General features: G+C 40.6%; 1 protein-coding gene across 3 annotated transcripts in view; it reads right to left on the reverse strand.

Moving 5' to 3' along the window:
• TMEM163 (transmembrane protein 163) overlaps positions 1–21,269 on the reverse strand; it is a 112,038-nt gene that overhangs the window by 17,341 nt on the left and 73,428 nt on the right. For all 3 annotated transcript variants that reach the window (XM_079994748.1, XM_079994749.1, XM_079994747.1), the window contains 2 exons: positions 12,238–12,281; positions 10,718–10,809 (listed from right to left, as the gene is read on the reverse strand). In XM_079994748.1, the coding sequence (XP_079850874.1) occupies positions 10,718–10,809; positions 12,238–12,281 (136 nt within the window). The remainder of the gene's footprint in view (positions 1–10,717; positions 10,810–12,237; positions 12,282–21,269) is intronic.

A 21,269-nucleotide genomic window follows, 5' to 3' on the forward strand; every position in this document is an offset into this window, starting at 1 on the left:
GGGAGGGGCAGTTTGACAAGGTAAATGTGTACAAACTTTCTAGGAAGCATTTAGCAATTTCCCTTTTGTATTTCCCAGTGTTTAGAAGTTTAAACGATACTGTGTAAATAAGATAGAAACCTATGCAGAGGTTTCTAAACTGCAATTTAAAGTAGAAACTGTGCTGCATTGCTAATGGAAGTCATTTTTAGGGAGTTCTCTATCTCAAACAAATCCTATGTAAACAGAACTCCTGGTAACCACGGTGTTTTGAACATCTCCCAGACTATTCTGATAAATGATGCTGTATGATAATTCCTTTTGTAACCAGCATCTGTTTTCTTTATTGTAAGAAATAAAGAAGCAACGATTCTCATCTGGCATTCAGTGTCTTGTCACCTATTGGGAGCTCAGTCTGAGGCTGTTATAATTAGCACAGCAGTGCGCTACTATTTTTTACCCTGTAGACATTAGCCAATCTGGAGGTTTGGCAGAACATGCAAAATTTACATCAAACTCATTAAAGAGGCTGCAAAGGAGTCAGCAGGGTTCTGCCAAGCTTAAGAAATGCAAGCTCAAGTTGTGACATCGTCACAACATTTTGTGGCATACCATATTCAGAAATGAAGACATGGGGCCTTATGCTAGAGCACATTTGCTGGCGATTCCAAGATGCTAAAGCTCTGTGTTGCTCTCCCAGGAACAACTGTAAGAGCAGGAAGGAAGATTGGCTGCATAGATCACTGCAAAATCAGACAGGATTTTCTCACTGATGTTACAGCAAGACTACAGAATTCTGTCACTGGAGAAATGAGGACAAATCTTCACTGATCTTAGGATAAATATTCAATACTTTGTGAAGGCAGATATCCAAAATAAACTTGCGTAAGGTAAGGTCCTCTACCTGTAGCAGAGATGGCACAGCCGGTCACGGGACTGTGGGACCCTTGGCAAAGCTGATGCACTCAAGAGTGTATCTATACCAAAATGTATCCTTAGCACTTGGCCCAACCTCTGCTTCTGCATCAACTCCCAGCCCAAACCAGCTTGTTTTCATTTGTTTCACAAAGCCAAGTCTCACTCATGCAGACAGGAACAGGTGCAAAAAAATATTTTAAAAATCTAACTGGCTCTGATCATTACTGAGTCAGTCTTAACTCAGAAATTATCTGTCCACACCACTGAAAGCTTCCCAAACCCCATCCTTTCTACCAACACCCACCCACTGATTTGTCGACCCACTTTCTTCTCTACCCCACTTTCTTGGGTGGCAGCTCTCCAGTGGAGGCAGCAAACAGGGAAGGGAAGAATTTCTGCAAGTAGCAATGCTGTTCTGCCAATAGCAGCAGACACAAAAGGAAAGGCCTCTCCATCTTCCCCTCCCATACCTGATATACTACTATGCAGTATGCCAGGCCACAAACAGCCTGTGGAAATGCAGCTTCCCCAAGGCAGACATTGCAGTAGACCTTGAGAGAATGATATTTCATATATGTGGCTTACCATTTTCACACAAAAAGGGGAGGCTTAAAATAAGGGTTTTACTCTCTAACTTGCTTCCTTTTCTACCCAGCAGAGAGGAAACATACAAGGAATCAAAATTTGAATAGTTTATTACATCAAAAATCGGAATCTTGTGTCCACATCAAATGGGATAAAATGTAGAGGAAACTATGGCTAAAATGGAAATTTATGTTTCAGGATTATTAAAATAATAATAATTCTGTGGCAGCTGCCACAGACAACAGCTATCAGTTTATATTTAGCAGAATACTGACACCTTGGATAGTGTGAAAATGCAAACAAAAAGGGAGAGGAGCGCTATTATCTTTTGAATGATTTATCACTCATTCATCATATTTAGCTAGGGCAGCATCTTTTTTAATATACTTGCTGCGAAATTCTGAGGTCATGCAAAATTCATGAGTGTGCCTGTCTTTATACCTATAGCAGAATATCTTAATGGCTGAGGCACTTCTAAGTGTGCTGATTTCTCTCTGCACTGCAGCTAGAATGCTTTATTGTGCACTATACTGTTCCAGTGCTAGCAAACAATAACCTGATAAAACTAGAAAGTCACCCAAAGAGATACATAAGAATGAGAAAACAACATTATTTACCAAAATTATAAAGAGCTACACCTAGAGAAAAGCCTGTGGAATACATCTGGGGTGCAAGTTGACTTTCCCAGCCCCTCTTCACCTACACAGAACACACACACACAGCCTCTCTAGGGTCTGGTAACCTAAACAACGTGACCTGTGATGTAAGGGAGATGCTGGAAAATCAGGTGAAGGTAGTGGAAAATAACTCATTTTTCAAGGATCCCCTCTATTACTGCTCAATACACCATGTATAATTCCCTATTCCATGACTTTCTGGGGAGGCAGCCTTGATGGCCCAGCATGGGGTGGGGGAAGCAACCAGCACTTCAGACTTCACAGACAACAGGGAAGTGCTATGCAGCCATGTAAGAAGCTAGGACTGCAGATGGGAGTTTATCTGCATCCACAGAGAACTCCTGAGGAGTGGAGCTTAGGAGCAGACCAGAGTAAAAAGACTTCATCCAGTCCAATCTGATTCGGAGACCTAAAGGGGGACCTCTCCCCACTGCAGTCTTAATCTGGACTTACCCACCCAATATTGCTTACTTTACTTCTGGTTGTGTTGTTTCATCTTAAACAGGTTGGCTTCAGTTATCAACATTGCTATGGACAGCTGTTGGTCATTGTTTTCAGGGTCAGGAGGGAACATTGCCCACAGACAGATTGGATGTATCCTGTGGGTTTTCACCTACTTCATATCAATCGTCACAACTTTCCAGTGGTGGAAGAATGATTGGGCTGTAGGCCTTAGTAGGGAGAGGTGGGGAAGGGCACCCTAAGCCATCCTATCAGGAGCTGCTAGACCATAGTGCCCCCCCCAACCAGTGGCCAGATTCCTGCACATTATCACAGCACTGGGGTTCTTTAAAGCATTTCAAATCCAAAAGATACAACACATGAGAATAAAAACTTGATAGGAGCCTTTGAAGCACAACCATCTGTTGAATAGATTTGACTTCACAATCCAGAGCAGCATTCTTAAGTGAAAAGTGACGTCATTATGACCCTTATGCATAGTATCCTTGCCCATTGGTGCCATCAGGGCACAGAAGTTTAGGAGCCTATTGAGTAGAATGAGCAAGAGAGCCCCCAAACTGTTATATACATTGCCTTCTCCAGTAAGAACAGTCCAAATTTACTTAACTGCACTAACTGTTCTCTGGGAATCTGAACAGAAGTCATCTAAGCCTACATACACACAACATTTTATTTTAAAATCAGTGAAGACTGGGTACTTCGGTTTGTGTTTTCTGTCTAGTTGACCCATAATCTAGATCTATTGCATATATTTTATCCCTGAAATGCACTTCTTGAAAACCAGTTTTATTCCAAAAATAACAGCTCATTGCAGGTTGATTCCAGATTTCCTAATTGTGTATCCATTGGGAAACAGATTAAAACTGATGTAACGGAAATGGTGCGTGTATATCCACACCTGCTCAGTGATGTTGTGGGTGGGCATATACCAAGACTGCAATCACCACTTCCACCTTCATTCACCTGTAGCATTGGTAACCTAATCAGGGGGTTAGTTTCCAACCACACCAACCCTTCTGGATGGAAGCAGCATGTTGAGGACAAGCATGGATGGTTCTGGTTTGTGGGGAGGGGGGTACTTTTTTTGTGCCACTAATTGGCTAGCATATATGCAGCCTAAGAGGGTAGTAAAGTTAAGCCGCAACCCACTGGCATTATTTTTCTGCCCACATTTTATCAATACAATGAATTTCATGTGCCTCCTGAAGACTGCACACATGACATGCTGACATGCTGCACATGACAGAGCTTGGTTTACTGGACACAATACATAGTATGTGTTTTGCAGCAGCTGGCTGAGTTGGAACAGAGCCTACAGGTGAGCATGACTTAACATGGTCATTTTGAAATGGATATTTTTAAGGAAGCTTCCTTCCGTAGTGTGAAAAAAATGCTTCCAATTCATGAGACCTAGGAATAGAGCTGCCTGACCTTTGAGATACAAACATTTAGAAACTACATGTGGGAAGTGATAGGGAGCAGTACCAGCAGGTTTAAATAAGTTGAGGTGAAAGGTTTTCTTCCTTGATACACAAAAAAGGGCAACCTCAATGCTTAACAACTTTGGGGGGAAAGGCAACCTGCCGCTACTTAATGGTTTGTGCTGGGCACTATTCAAAGAGCGATACGAAATTGCGGAAGAAGTTCCTAAAAATCCAAAATGAGGCCATAAGTATGTCCTTCTTATTGCTCAAAATTAAGATACAGTGACCTGTAAATAATATATAATGGCAATACACTCATGAAAGTCATTTTTCATTGACTGACTCCACTCAATAAAATTGCTTTAAAATTACCAAATGTGGGGGATGGATGGGAGAAATTCATGAAAGAGAAAACAGTTAATTGTTGGTAAGATAAGCGATGCATCTCCACTACAATTTAAGAAATGTGTGGAAGCAAACTGCATGTCTGAAAATACATCAGTAAGGAGCACCAGGAATTTCAGCTAGCCACAATTTCTGGGTGGCATTTGTTTTGCCTCTTTAAGCATGCAGCTTTAAGCATGCAACAATGTTTTGTCTATTCTATAAATCTGAAGTGGCCCAATGTCAAAAACCAAACTAGTAACTTCAAAGCAATTATTCAAATAGGCAAATGTCTAGGTGAGCCATCAAAACTAGGGCTGGGGTAGGAAACCCATGGCCCTCCATATTACGTTGGATCAAACTCCCATCAGCTCCAACCAGTATTGCTTATAGTGCAGAATGATAGGAATTACCAGTCCAGCAACATCTGGAGGACCACAGTTCCCCATCTCTGGATTAGGCATGTATAGGATGCTGCTTTTTATTCTGTTTTGAGTGAATAGAACCCTAAATGTGTGTTTATGCCCATGTGATGGTAGCATCCCCTTCTCTTTCAGATGATTCCTTCATCCTACAAGCAGAGCTGTGATGTCATGATGACCATCTACTGGATAGGAATGAATCTGTAACAGTGTGTGAAGTTGTCTGTATCTCTTTGTGAGGCTAGCCCTCAGGCTTTGCAATCTCAAAGGCTTTTCTGATTCGAGTCATCCCTCTGAAAATTGTTCACCACTCCACTGTTCCATGTAAGAATATTCAGCAATGTTTTGACGCAACTGCTATTTTACAGTACATCTCTCTCTCTAACCAAAGAGCAAAATGTAGTTTATAGAATTTAGCTTCTGTAAAATATCCAGTGTGGGATATCTCCCTGTCTAATTATAATCCCGCTGACTTTCCAGCAAACGGAATGTAGTAACAATATGTCTAAATGGGTATATAATAAAGCCCTTGGTAATTACTACTCTCAGTTCAATCTGCTGAGAGCAGCAGAGGTGTGGCAACAGAATTAAGCATTAAGTAAAAATTAGTGAAGCATGCAAATACAATCTGTACAAATGTTTTCACTTAAACTTGCCAGTACATAGATATTATGCTGCCTCCCTCCTTTAGTGCACTCTGCGTAGCAAGATATCTTTCACATGGAGTTGAAACCAATTTTAGCAGCTCTCCGCATAGTTAATTAGGATCTTCACTGAACTGTGATGACATTTTGCTAAATAAAACAAGATTGTCAATATCAGTCAAATAACTAGCTAGTCAACTTTGTTAGCCTGTGCTTATCTTACAGCTTGGCTGTCAAAGCTGCCAGGAAAACAGACCTCGGTTTCTTCTAACATAAGACCTTTTTAAAAAATAATCAACAAAACCTTTTATTCTTATTACAAAGCAATAGCTAACATAGTATGTCAAAATTCTCACGCAACAATTAAGCGTGTGCTTCACATTTCCATCGAGGTCAATGCGATTTTAGATTGCTGAACCTTTTGACTGCATTGTATCTCTGATTTATGTTCACTGCAAAATGTTCAAAATCTTTCGGGGGCATTACTGTGTGTACCTCAGGAATCTAAACTTCAAGCTATGGGTGAAACAAATTTAAAGACTGTAAGAAGATCATTCAGATGAACAAAAGTACTCCTGGCGACCATCAAAATCAGGATAGCCAGGTCCAGGTGCAATTTCTGTGGTTATAAAAAGTTAATTAGGAGTTTATTTGTTAAAAAGGAAGGTAAAACTACCGTATTTTTCGCTCTATAACACACACCTAACCATAACACGCACATCGTTTTTAGAGGAGGAAAACAAGGGGGGGGGGGGAATTCTGAATGAAACAGTGGATGTATCGTTTTTGTGCTTCATGCTGTGGCCACAGACATGTGATCTGATGGTGAATTTGGGGTGATCCAATGCAAAGATCCTGAGGATCCATGTGGATCCATGCTCTGTAACCACATTTTTGCACCACTGCAGCCCCAGGCAACAGTGGGTGCGTGGTTTTTTGGTGCAGGCTGTAGCCACGGACATGCTATGTGATCTAATGGTGAATTTGGGGTGACCCAATGCAAAGATCCTGAGGATCCTTATGGATCCGTGCTTTGTAACCACGTTTTAAGTGGGGAGGGAAGGAAAAACACAGAAGGGACAAGGAGCACGAGAGGGGTGTGCAGAGAAGCAGCTGGCTAAGAATGCAGGAGAGGGGTTTAATGGGAGGGAGGAAAGGAAGGCAAAAGTTTCCCCCCACCCACCCATGCCAGGCCCCTCCCTCCCTCCCTCCCTCCCTCTCTCTCTCTCTCTCTCTCTCTCTCTCTCTCTCTCTCTCTCTTTCTCTCTCCCACCTGCATGTTTTCCAGCTGCCTGCGAGTCCCTAGAAAGCATTAGAGCACGGAGAGGAATTAGAAGGAAGGACGCAATCCTTTCCTTTCCCCTCTGCTTGCCTGGAGGGCAGGGGATTTCCCTGCTCTTTGTTCCGTTTGAGCAAACACAGCAACGAAACAGAAGAGGGTGGGCAGTAAGACCCTGAGGCAGAATGCAGGAAAGCAGCAGCTTCCTCTCTTCAGGCTTCCCTCCTCCATGACACGCGATTTGATTTTTGCCTGATTTTTGCCCCTGCACTCGCACCAGTCGGCTTCAGGGACCACACATTCGCTCAATAACACGCATAGACATTTCCACTTACTTTTTAGGAGAAAAAATCTGCATGTTATACAGAGAAAAATACGGTAATCCTCAGAGTTGAGGGAACAACTGCACATTTCCAGCTCAACAATCATTTTACCAACACAATCCTATGTGTAGCTACTCAGAAGTCCCACTGAGTCCAAAGTGACTTGCTCACCAGTAAGTGTGTGCTACAAGGTGCCTGTGGGATCAATAATGCCCTGAGGTCTTCCCCCTGGTGCCCATGAAGCCTCAGCCCTGTACCTGACACACTGCACCCCTGGTCATGAGGTGGTGAGGGCTATTGTTTTTTTTTCCGCCCTTGAAAAGTACATAGAGCTGAAGGAGGAAGAGTGACCATCTTCCTCACCCATGAAAGAGACACCTTGTGGACCACTTGTATAACACTGTGCCCATCCCCACTTACTGGAACCGATGTCTTACTCATGTCCATTAGGTTGTAACCTAGGGAGTTAATACATTTTAACACCCTTTACAAAATATTTGCACACTTTGTATATCCCTTTGGCTTAACAACCAGTAAGCCTCCATGAAGGTGTGGCGTTTCCATCTGTTCTATAGCACAAGTAGCCCACCTTTCATTTGGAAACACTAACTATTGTGAAAAATAACGGATGATTTAATTTCCATGCGGCATTTGTCTTTCTTTCTTACAAAAAAAACTGAAAATTGTTGGTTAATGCCAATGATCAAGTAGACAAGAAAATATCTTCACCCCATGTGCGGTTCTCATGCTTTAAAAATTCTATTACTATGTCCTTGGTTAGAGTAAACTACATTAAGCAAAAGGCAGTGAACAGCTGGTCATCACACTTATACATACTGTATAATCATCTGTTTTTCGAAATCCTGAATGCTTCTTTGTGTTTATCAGAGTACTGTGAGTTAATTTAATACGTGACAGGGATTTTGATGAGTTTTCCAATAGCAGTAAAAATTCATTTCCAAGGGCATAGCATGTTGGTCCATCATAACAAAAATAACAAAGAGCCTTGCGGCTCCTTAAAGAGTAATAAATTTGTTATGGTATAAGTTTTCATGGACTCAATGAAGTGGACTGTGATCCAAAAAGTTTATGCTATATTAGGTCTGTTAATCTTCAATGTGTCACAAGGCTCTCAGTTACAGACTGATTTAACAGTATTAATTAGTTCTGTACTCTATTTTCAAAAAAAGTACTGTATTTTTCCATGTATAAGTCGCCCCCTATTTTTGGGGACTCCAAATTAAGAAAACACCCCTCAGCAATACCCGTGGTATAAGACGAACCCAATTTTAAACCTATTTTTTTTGGTTAAAAAACTGAGTCTTATACACAGAAAAATACAGTATTTGGTGCTTAAGTTGTCATTAGACTCTCACAGCACTGCAGCAATGAAAACATAAGTCATGGGGCTGTGCCAACATGTGGCAGGAGAGACTCTGGCCTCCGTTTTTTTTCTTGGGCAGGAAGAGGGTTATTGGAAAGTGGGAGATATTGACATCAGTCCCTTGTCATAGCTGGATCACCTCCTGCTGAGTTTTAAGCTTTCAGCACCTTTTCCCTTCTGCAGAGGTGAGGGACCTATTAGGATGATCTGCCCTTAGATTCTGATAGAGTCTGGACTACATGGAACTGGCTGAGATGACTGTCAGAATCCGAGACCAAGGAGAAGAGTCGGTGGAAGAAGATTGGAAAAAATTTAAAGTTTATCTTTAGAAATATTGTAAAATTAAGGAATGTTAGAAAGATGTTGAAATAAAATTATGTGGTTTTAGCAGAAAAGATATAAAGGATTAAGCAAAAATGAATTGGTGAAAGAAGAGAATGTAAAATCACAGTATATTAAGATAAATTATTAAGATAAAAACAAAGCTGGAAAGGATTTGCTGAAATATCTAATTGAACTAGAATACAAAAATGGGAGGTGCGAGGAGGTCAAGGAAGTAAGCGAATGAAAGCAAGTGATGTAAAGGCTTGACTTGTTGTTTTTCTTTGTTTTTTTTTTCTGTTTTTGGATGATGTTTGTTTTTTATGTATTGTTCTTTTTTATTGTTCTGTTTTGATTTATATTTTCTTTTCTTTTTTCTGTAACCTTTTAAAAAAAAATCCTAATAAAAATTTATTCAAAAAAATAATAATATTCTGATAGAGTCAATTGGCTTCCAGGTGGCGGGCAGGGAGTTAGAGTCATAGAATCATAGAATCATAGAGTTGGAAGAGACCACAAGGGCCATCGAGTCCAACCCCCTGCCAAGCAGGAAACACCATCAGAGCACTCCTGACATATGGTTGTCAAGCCTCTGCTTAAAGACCTCCAAAGAAGGAGACTCCACCACACTCCTTGGCAGCAAATTCCACTGTCGAGCAGCTCTTACTGTCAGGAAGTTCTTCCTAATGTTTAGGTGGAATCTTCTTTCTTGTAGTTTGGATCCATTGCTCCGTGTCCGCTTCTCTGGAGCAGCAGAAAACAACCTTTCTCCCTCCTCTATGTGACATCCTTTTATATATTTGAACATGGCTATCATATCATATCAATATGACTGGAACTCATGTTGAAGCCCTGGCAGATTTGTGAAATATGCAAATAGCACAAGTCATTGACCTGGTAGTCCCTGAGCTCACTCTGCCATTTTTTGGAGCCCACTTGACTCCTTGCTATACACCAGAGCTTTGGGCAATGAAACACACCAGGAAATGACTTGAACACAGATGAATGGTGAGTGCTCATTATCAAGCCTAAGTGGGCAGTAAAGGCAGCAAGGGAGACCTATTTTTCTGCCTCCATAGCAACCTCATTGTGCCGCCCCTCAGAGCTTTCCCAGGTAGTTTGGGGCCTTTTACAGTCTGGCCCAAATGAGATGGTGGAACTGATAGTAGCTTGCTGAAACTTGTTCGCAAAGCATTTTGAGGATAAAATTGCTTGCCTCTGCCAGGACCTTGTCTCTACCGTTACAGCATCAAAAGGTGTCCAGAGCACTGTCTAGGCATGTTGTGTTTCAGTTAATAAGGCTTGAGGACATCTGGAAGGTGTTTGATTCAGTCTAGGGAACCACTTGCACACTTGAACCTCACTGCTTATAAAAACAAGCTTCTGGGCCAGGGAGATGATTAACAACTCCTGGTAAGAGGGGATGTTCCCTGCCTGCTCAAGGAGACAGTGGTAAGACCACCCCTTAAAAAAAACCAACAACTTCCATGGATCCACAGAATTCAATTGTCTCCCCCATGCTGTTTAACATCTACAACCACTGTATGGAATGGCACACAACCCTTGAGCTTGAGCTTACTGAAAACATACTTCTGCTCCTAGGTTGTCACAGATACTTAATTCCAGTGGGTTATTAATCCTGCCCTGGATTATCATTTCAATGCGTTGTGTACCTATTTTAAATTTTGTTGCACACCACCTAGAAACTCATTGTGAAAGGCAGGATAAAAAGGTTTAAATAAATAAGACTTTGTAGTCAGCTGTATAAGAGCAGGAAGGCTCATATCAGTATAGCTATTATGTTGCTAGGAGAACATAAAGAGGAAAACTGCCCAGACAAAGCAGATTCCACCCCCCCCCCGCCCTTTATCATCTCAGACTTTGATAAGTGCTAAAAATAACCACAAGTACTCACATGTATTCTCTGTGCGCTGAATGTACTGCAGCTGCATTGCTGTAGCGCCACAGAACTATCACCGACGACAACACATCCAAAGTGGCATCAAACTGGAAAAGATACAGAAGTCATTAAGCCAAGCCATGCTTAAATCAATACACTACTAACTGTGCCACAAGCCTGTAGACTAACTTAGTATAAATCATTTGAATAAAAGCAGGGATAAGCACAGATTAGAGCAAGCTCATCCTTTGTGCTGAAAACAAAAGACACGACAGACTTTCAGCTGCATGCACATCACACATTTAAAGCCCTCTTAAAGCACATTCCCCTGCCCCAAAAATCGTGGGAAACGTAGTTTTCACTAACAGAGAAACAATTCCCAGAACTCTTAAACTACAGTTCCCAGGATTCTTGGGAGGAGGTTTTGTGCTTTAAATGGGTAGTGTGCATGCAGCCTTTATTGTGTCAGTCAAGAAAGTGAAAGGAACTTATGCAGTTGTTCCCTACCAGTTTACTACAAAATACCCCTACCACAAAACAAGTTGTTAAATGCTTACTGATCTTTCTACATCCTGCTTGACAAGCATGATGATATTCATGTAGAAAGGAGGAGGAATGTGAATGTAGACTTCTTATTAATTTGAGCATCCACAAGAGGATAGTTTATGGGTAGGGTGCATATGGATACCAAACATGGTGGAAGCGTTTGCATCTAGAATGAGAGGCAGCTTTTCTCTGAACATCAGTCACTGGAAAGAAGAGGAGAGGGCTGCTTTGCCCATGGCCCTACTTGTGGAGAACACTCCCAATCGAGTGTTAAAACAATACAGCATTAAATATTAAAAACTTCCCTAAACAGGGCTGCCTTCAGATGTCTTTTAAAAATAGGATAGCTGCTTATTTCCTTGACATCTGATGGGAGGGCGTTCCACAGAATGGGTGCCACTACCAAAAAGGCCCTCTGCCTGGTTCCCTGTAACCTCACTTCTCACAATGAGGGAACCGCCAGAAGGCCCTCAGCGCTGGATCTCAGTGTCTGGGCTGAACGATGGGGGTAGAGATGCTCCAGGTATACAAGACGGAGGATGTTTAGGGCCTTAAAGGTCAGCACCAACACTTTGAATTGTGCTCAGAAACTTATTGGGACCCAATGCAGATCTCTCAGGACCGGTGTTATATGGTCCTGGCAGCCACTCCCAGTAACCAGTCTATCTGCCGCATTCTGGATTAATTGCAGTTTCCGGGTCACCTTCAAAGGTAGCCCCAAGTAGAGCGCATTGCAGTAATCCAAGAGGGAGATAACTAGAGCATGCACCACTCTGGCGAGACAGTCCGCGGGCAGGTAGGGTCTCAGCCTGCGTACCAAATGGAGCTGGTAGACAGCTGCCCTGGACACAGAATTAACCTGCGCCTCCATGGACAGCTGTGAGTCCAAAATGACTCCCAGGTTGTGCACCTGGTCCTTCAGGGGCACAGTTACCCCAGTCAGGACCAGGGAGTTGTGCAATGTACATTTCAGTTAAGAGACTACTTACAGCAAATCCAAATGATGAAGCACTGTACCTCATTACGGAGACAGCTAAAAGAAAAAGGGAAAAATACTCTTTTGATCTTTTTGTTCACTGAAGTGAGGAAAAGTTGCAGTTTGAAGAGAAGTAAACAAATAAAATATCACAATATATTCATTAGCAATGGTAGAGACTCCACCAAGCTTCTGTAAATCAAAGGAGAAACAATCTGTCACTTAGGAGAGGCATGTGAAAATCATTTTTAACATTTGAGGCTGAAACAGAATCCAACTAAACATGCAGGTAACTCCACCCAATTCTTTCTTTTCAAGAAGTAAGCAACTTCACAACAGAGCTTATTCAGAGCAAAAGAGCAATCCAAATAAGTTATCTGGAAATGCCACTGAGAAGTCTACAAAATCAAGTGCAAGCCAACACTCCCATTTCTTCTGGTTTCCCTCTCAAAATCAGATCTGAAATTAGATTAAAGTGGACCCAGATATGACAGCCTTATCAAAGAGACCCTAGATCTGGTTAGCTACCACCTCATTCTAACAGCTTACTTGAGAAAGGAAAGATTTGAAACTGAACAACCGGGGCACACTTTCCCCCCAAAACTACTTAATTTTTTAAAGGGGAAGGGGGACAACTGACAGCAGCCTGGTTAAATTTATCTATGAAGGGCAAAGATCTAAAGGTCAAGATCACTGGCTGGCCATTCAGCTCAAAGGACTTGATCCATATTTTCAAGCTACAGGTACTGACTTCTCTACCCAATAGCCAAGAGGTTCAGGACACCTTAGATACAGAAACTGTATTCAAGGAGAAGTACACAGATCTGACATAATTTATCCAATGAACGTTTTACAAACATGTCATTGTGAACTATGGAATAATCAGCATTAACAAATAATGGCTCAATAGCTATTAAAGCCAGGTATTATCCAAAATAGCTCAACTTACTGACACTGCACAGACAGTGATGTGGGAAAATACAGCATGTACATTTTGATGCCATCACTGCACACAGTGGTGCAGTTAGAGATATTTCAGACTCATTATTTAAGGGTCTTACAGGGAGAGGCCTCTTTAGGTGGCAGTATTAACTTACTTCAAAATATAACCCACCTCTGCTGCATTTAGGGGGATTCCTGTTGTACCCTCACAGCACCACTGATTGCATCAAGTAGACTTTGATCATTTCCAAATTGTGTTGGCTTTGTTCCAAGTTTTCTTCCACCTACATTCTAGCAATCACACCTCCACTTTGTTGCATGCGGTTGATCACTTTACCATGGGATTTTTACAAGTGCTACTATCAGGAAGGAAGGAATTGTCTGGGAAATAATAATTTTAAAAACCTCTGAAGAATTGTTAAAATCAACTTTATCATTGGCATTTCCATAGTGGGACTAACCCAAAGGGAACATTTAATTTTCAGCATTGTAACAAGAACAAGTCCTAATTACAACATTCCTGAGCAAAGTAGGAATAATGGGGGTTAATGGAATATTTATCATGCTTGCATCCCACCCATTCTTGACCGTAATAGGGACTATGCCAAAACACAACAAAAGCATTACACCAGTTCAGAACATCAGACCTGTGCAACATCTTTAGTCTATCTGCAAACCTCCAACAACAGGCACCAAAGCAGCCAAAGCTATTTTGGGCAAGTTTTATGTCCATTTCAACTCAAAGATGAAAATGTGGTTTATGAGAAGGACTGCTTTTTTCAAAGATCTCAGAAACCTGAAGAAAGCTGAACCATTTGTAAAGAGTCTCGTACAAACAAGCTGAACATTCAGTTTACTGATAAAAAGGAGCACTAGGGAGAAAGACTATTCCTTGGGATTCTAAGCAAAGAGGATTATTGAATAGTGAAGCTAATGGAGGACTTAACCTTTCATAAAGCTACAGAGATGGTGAGGCAATCCAAATTTATCAAAAAACCAGTTTTAGGGAGGGAAGACAGTTTTGCTCTACTCCCATAAAAACACGAGAAATAGCCATTTTGAAAAGGGCAAATTCACTCCTCGTGTCTCTGCGGAAACAGCACAAAAGCCAGTCCAGAAAAATTAGCACAGCGATTTTAAAAGCACTCTACAGTACAGCAAAAGGACCACCCTTTCAGATCACATATGCAAGGGATGGAAAAGTTCACAACAGTGGAGTGTTAGTTCAAATAGAGGAACACAGCACCACCACTGTTCAGAAACAGAACATTTTGCTTGTGTGTGGTACAAGTGACCACAGCAATGGATGGCAAATATGGTAAAGGCACTGGTTCTCCCAACAACAATTCATTTTAAACAGTTAGGAAACAATAACTCCAGTTTGTTCAAGGGACAACTGCACATGGTGACTTTTGCATTTTCCGCAAGTAGGCAGTTTCTCATGAGTAGTTCAAGCCAGGTAGTGATGACTTCTACCTGAGGGAGAGCATAATATGAGAACATGTACATTTCGGGGAGGGGGGAGCTGCAAAGAATTCTAGATATGAATAAGGCAGTAGCCACTGCATATAGTCCAGGGAATGCCCTCTTTTGGATGCTTTGCAACAGAAGCTTTAAAAAGAAACAGTTTGTGTTAACTGTGTTTGCAGTATGAAGCTGCTAAGCAGGATAATCATTTAGTTTCCAGGTTCAGTTTAAACTGCTGGTTTGGGCCTATAGAGCTTTATGCAGCTCAGGACCCCAACACTTCAGGGAAAATCTTTGTCCATATAAACCTACCTGGATCCTGCATTCATTAGAAACCCTTCTCAGAGTGCCCCCTCCAAGGGATGTGCAGAAGGTCACATTGTGAGAAACACGACGTGTGGAATGCTCTCCCTAGGGAAGCACACCTGGTACTATCACTGCTGGCTTTAAGATGCCAGGCTAAGGCATTTTAGTATATCCAGCCTTTGGGTTGATTTAATTGGGATCATACTATAATAAGATCTTTGGCCTGTTTGCTACCTTTTAGTTCAGTAGAGTAGGTTTTGTCCTTTTTAAAATATTGCTGGATGAGCACTTTACAGATTCTATCACACATCTCATGATATCACAAGGAATTGCCTAAAGAATTGCAGGAACAGCAGCAGGAATTGCCTAAAGGCAAAACACATGACTGTGACGATCATGCCATTTCATCATGCGCCTGCCCTATTACATATAAGGTGGTGAGGTGGAGACTAATTTTCATATCAAAAGTACAGCTTTGTGGTATCAGGATATCTGTGATAGGATTTCCCTGTGTTTTTAAAAGGGCAAATGACTGTGCAGAGGGATTACAATTTGAATCAGGGAGATGCGATCTGATGTTACAATTGGGCTACACTCCCCCACCCCTAGACTCAATACATCTTTTTCAAAAAGAATTGTCTCTTCATAGACAGAATAATGAAACAACCAGAAACTAAAAATAGAGGCAGAATAGCAAAACAACTCCATTGCTGTCTTTAATTAAGGAAGCTGTACAGAATGTATTTAAAAGGATGAGCCAGGTTTGGTTCATTATTTTTTTTCCAAATTTATCCCAAAGCTGACTAGAGTTCACCTGTCAACACTCTAGTAGGGTAGTAATGTCCTATCACATGTTTCGTATTACTAGAAACTGGCTACATTCTGATGCAACATTAAGACCTTGGTTGAAAATAAGCTATAGTCTAACGCATTCAAGAGATTTGCTCTTCCCAACTCCCAACACGACCATGGAGGAGAGGAAACAACCCCAAAACAAGCCACCGTCTGGCTTGTCATGATGTGTGAACCTGGTTTGTGGTTTGGTTCCTCCAAACAAACCACAAGCATAAACATTGGCTTACAACTCGCAGTTTGGAGGAAACAAACCATAAGATTCTGACTTGTGTCTTGTTTTATGTGGCACAGTTAGGTGCAGGGAAGGAACTATGGTTTAACATCCTGTGCAAACCAGGCCACAAGTTAAAGGAGGAGATTCACCACTGCTGCTGAAAACCAGAATTCCTCAGCTGCTGTAATGTCTAGTCACAGCCTGCAGAAAAACCTAAACAGGTGATCCAAATGTCCAGTGAGACATAGTAAGTCACAGTAAGACCATACCTTCTTCAAGCTAAACACGAAATGCCTTGGAATACAGAGTGTGTCTACTAAAACCCACTTCAAAATCAAAGTCTGTTTTCACCTACAGTTGTCAGAGGTTAAGGATAATTTATTTATACTACCTATCAATCTACAAAACAGACAAGTTGCTCCATTCCCAAGACATGCCTAAAAATGTATTCATCCAGCCATTTATCAGAGGGATCAGCATTGCAATATTGAGGTCATGGGGAAAGAAAAGAGGTTTAAAAATATATAACAAAGTAGTTGCTTAATTGTTTATATAAAAACTGCTGCTGCTGTTTTTTTCAAAGCTAGATTGACATACTTTTTATAGCCAACACAGTTTTTATAAATATTTAAAAGGTCCACTTCAGATTTGTAATGCAAGCAGAGCACTTTAAAGAAATGAATTGATTTTTCTCATGGCTCCATTATCATTCAATTCTACTTACAAGCATTTCTTTTTCATGTTCTGCAGTATTATATAAATTTAAACCCAGGACTTTGTGTGTTCCCTGCTCCATATGGGATATGTGCTTGGATATAATTTGACAGCCCTAAAAATCTCATTTTTTGTAAGTGCAGCAGTCTGTTATCTTGTTTACCTATGAAGAATGGAATGCAGATATTGCATCATTAAACAGTCTCACTTATTTCAGAGCCTCTTCCCTCCCCCTTTTCAGAAGAAAATAGAAATAAAGATTTCTAGTGTACTATTTCCTAGGTGAGAACTACTAAATGTTACTTCCACATGAGAGTGCCCCACACACTGGTTGTAACATAAAAACTTCTTTTCACGTGGTTCAAACACATTGTGTGCACATTCTCTAACCCAGTACTAGAGAAAATAAGGCTCTGCAGAAAGTGACTTTCAAGTAGAATAATTTATGCACAATGGCTCTTGAGCAGCCTTCATAATGGAGCCTACTGAAATAAGCAAACCCTAAAAGTGAGTTGACAGATGGTAACAAAAAACATCACAACACAAAACGAACACCAACAACAAACACCTGATTCTTTCAGTCAGGCCACATCACATTGTCTCTGGCACAATGTCTACAACAAGAAGGTGGTAGAAAACTGAGAATTCAGTTCTAAAACTTGTGCCCAGCGGATGGCCAAATTAAATTTGCCATTGACATTTCCCTCATGAAGATGTAAATGGCGAAGGCTCAGAATACAGAAATGCTATGAAACCGAGATGCACTGACCATATTACAGTAGTTTCAGCACCAGACAGGTCTCTCCTGCTTCCCCATTAGTTTAATTGAATGCAATCTAGTCCCTTTATACTTTCCTGTATTTTAGCCTCAGCACATTCCTAAACAAAAACCACCATTTATGAAAGCCTATGTTTTCAAATTAGAGTCTCTAGCCAGTAATTTAAAATAAATAAAAGTCAGCATAAAAAAATAGCAAATGGATTTCTATTCTGCTTCTCTTCTTGGAAAAGTCCAAGTCAGCTACAAAACAAAACAGACCCCCCCCCCCAAAAAAAAATCCCCTACATTTTTTTTTTGAAAAAGAATAGAACTTTAAAACAGAGAACTAAGTCAAGGTGCCAGATCATCAATAACGCTGGACATACAATATGTCAAGCAAATGGAATGCCTTCCAGAATTTAAAAGAAGTATTGAAGAGATAAAATTATAGCAATGAGGAAACCAGATGGATGTCTGAGGGCAGAGACCACATCCCAGCCAAATGTACCTTAGACAGAAGACATGCACAGGAAAGGGAAGGGTAATATGGGTCACTTTGAGAGTGCCAGGATGACACATTTTAAACAAGAAGTTAGTTGCTGTTCTTATGAGAAAACAGCAAGTTTCCCTCATAAAAAGACATAGGTCTGACAAGCTCATGCAAATACTTCCCCAGCCAATCCCAACTTGCCTTTATCAGTCAGTAGCAAGCAAACACGTGACACTTCTCTTAGACACAAGCATGGGTCAATGTTCTTGAGGTGCAATTGACTCAAAGCAAGTACAAACAACCTGGTACCATTGACATCTTAGACAGAAGCCCCTTTTTATCTGCCAAGTAGGCCTGGGTGAAATTTTATCAAAGTAATTTAAAAAACCACATCACAACAAATGCACTGCTTCATCTGAGTTGGATAGCCTAAACTGTAGCAAGCCATTCTTGACCCATAACTATTATATTGGATGGGACACCATTGATTCAATGGTAGTCAAAAAGAACCTGGCTTTTTCAGAAAACACACAGCTAGCATACATCATACAGTGTGACAAACATCTACATTTCTATACAAAGCATTTTAATCATACATTTTCCCTTAACAAATATGCTTTTATTTGAATTCTTGATTCTACCACCTCATTGCCTAAAAATGGGCTTTCTAACATGTCCTATCTAATTCAGCACAATTTTTCCTGCAAGTTTCATTCTGCTCTGCAGTAAACCAAGGTGCTTGATTTAAAAGTCACTAGTGAAAGCCAGCTTCCTATTCTGGCAGAGAGAAATAAATAATTAGTCAAATAATTCCCTAAGAGAATTCTGGGAAATCGACCAGATACACAAGTTGGAGATTGACAAACCTGCAGGGTCCAACAATTTTGCTGCAGTCCAATGGTTGGTCGTATTACAAAGGATGTGATGATTCAGTACAATGTAGCATTTTATATTTAAACTGTTAGGCAGCTGGGATAGCTCAGTCAACAGAGCATGAGACTCTCAGGATCATGGATTTGAGTCTCATGTTGGGTAGAAGATTCAATTCCTGCATTGCAGGGGTTGGACTAGATGACCCTGGTGTTCCTTCCAACTCTACAATCCTATGATTCTATGTTGCACAATGAAATAACCAATATCATGCTTACAACAAGGTTGTATCTTGCAGGAATGAAGTACAAGCTAAATTATACAGCTAAATGCATGAAATATGCACTTTGGTACCAAGGACAGCAACACTGGCGCAGGCAAATAAACAATAGCAGCAGTACGCTAACCTAGAAGAAAATTAATTTTCAGAGAATCTCCTTGACCTTTCAGCTGCATGTCAGTCTTCACTGCATTGTGAAGCTGTGAATAAGTAAATGCTTCATGTCCATCTCTCTAGCACAGCAGGTCTCATCACCATAGAAAAGCTTTGTCAATAGAACACATACGTATCTGGCAAGGCACAGAGCCAGGCATACTTCCAAATTTCTATGCAAAGTATCTTAATTACACTGTCTCTTAATATAGTGTTGTTTATATCCTGTGATCAGCAGCATGTGCCCTTCTGACCAGATTAATCAAATCCCTCTATTCTGGGCTGTTTCACAGGGTTTCACTCTCCTTAGAACAGATTTTATTTATTCATTGATTTTCATCACACTTCCTCTTAATGACAGAGGTGGCGTACAAATTTTAACAAAAGTAAGAAAAGCCATGATGTGTCATAACAAATATGCACTGCAACAGATCAAACAGGCACAGTTAATTACTATTCAACCCCTAAACTAATTTAAATAAAAGGCCTTACACTTCTCTAAAAGTGAAGGATCAGGTCCACTGGCACATATTTACAGATGCTTCCTCAGGGCTGGAACTGATAAAACCCTATTCCTGTAATAGATGGATTTCACAGTCCTATAATGGAGGCAGTCAGTCCATAGCAGTGACTAAAGGAGAAATTACCTCTGGGAGGAGTGCAGAGACAAGTGCCATGGCGCACCTGTAACAGCAAAAACTAGACTCCTTCATCCGCCCCAGCTGCAAAACCTGTCTCTCCTGTATTGGTCTCTACAGCCACAGCAGGTGCTGTAACTCTCCAAAGGTTTGACTTCACCTATAAAGGCACACTCTTTTATTGTCTCCCAAAACAAACAGATGCCAACAATTAATCATGTTTGTGTAATCTGGTGCAGATAACATCGGCTAACCATGCCTGACTACTGCAGTTTACATGCCTGACCACAAAATGCTATTTAGCCATCTAATCACTATGTTTAAAGTAGGCAGGCTATCATAAATCAGCCTTCATTTATTTGGTTCAATTGGATTAATGAGCTTCTTAGCCTGTAATCCATACCACGCAGTGTTAAATTAAACTGAGGTGGGAGTAAGATCTGCCAGATTGGGTTTGGGTGGGTTTTTTATTTAAAAAACACACCAAAAGCTTTTACCACACTGGGAAAACCAATTAGCATTAATAATTCATTAATTCATTAGCACACTTCATGGATTATGTGCAGCTAAATTTTAGTTGAATATTCAAATTAGGGCTAGCCAAAGCCCTAAAATTCAGATATTAGTATTTATGAATGCATAAAGGAAATGATAGATTGAACTTGTAGTAGTCTTATATAACTGAGTAATTCTAAATGCATATGTTTTGATGGGATATTTTATTAGTTTTTCTTTTTCAAATAAGTTATCACAACAGAATGTTTTACAATTTTTCAAACTGAAATGTTAAAGCCAAACATTGAAATAGTACCCACAGCTCATATTACAATACAAAAACCTGCATAATTAAATTCTATCATGTCATCAGGGCTATGCATGGTTTTAAGAAACACCTTGCCTCCCATTAAACATGCAAATCCTGTTTTGAAATTTGTAGAAATTTTAAAGCACTTTGCAATATGGCAATACAGAGTAGGGGGAGGTTACCATTCCAAGAAAAAGATCAAACAAAAAGTCATAATGGGCATGTGCTGGTAGTTAGACATGCTCCTAAAATGAGTCTGAAGTGCACATCTGTATGTATACATCTCTGGTGGTATTCATCTACGTTTTACTCAGAGTAAACCTACTGAAATTAACAGCTCTAACTTAGGCTGTGTACATACACCCCATTTAAATTTGCATCCAGTGTACTCCCATCTCTATTTTGTGAAGCCATGCACACACAACATTAGCCATAATCCACATTTATCCTGTAGCTTGATAAATATTGTGTTTTCCTGAGTTTTTCCCAAACCAGCTTCAGTTTGATTTAAAAATGGGATGCTTTCCTGAGCAAATTGCAGGTTCCAAAGG

Source organism: Podarcis cretensis, assembly GCF_951804945.1.
Source record: "Podarcis cretensis genome assembly, chromosome: 1".
NCBI classification, from domain to species: Eukaryota; Metazoa; Chordata; class Lepidosauria; order Squamata; family Lacertidae; genus Podarcis; species Podarcis cretensis.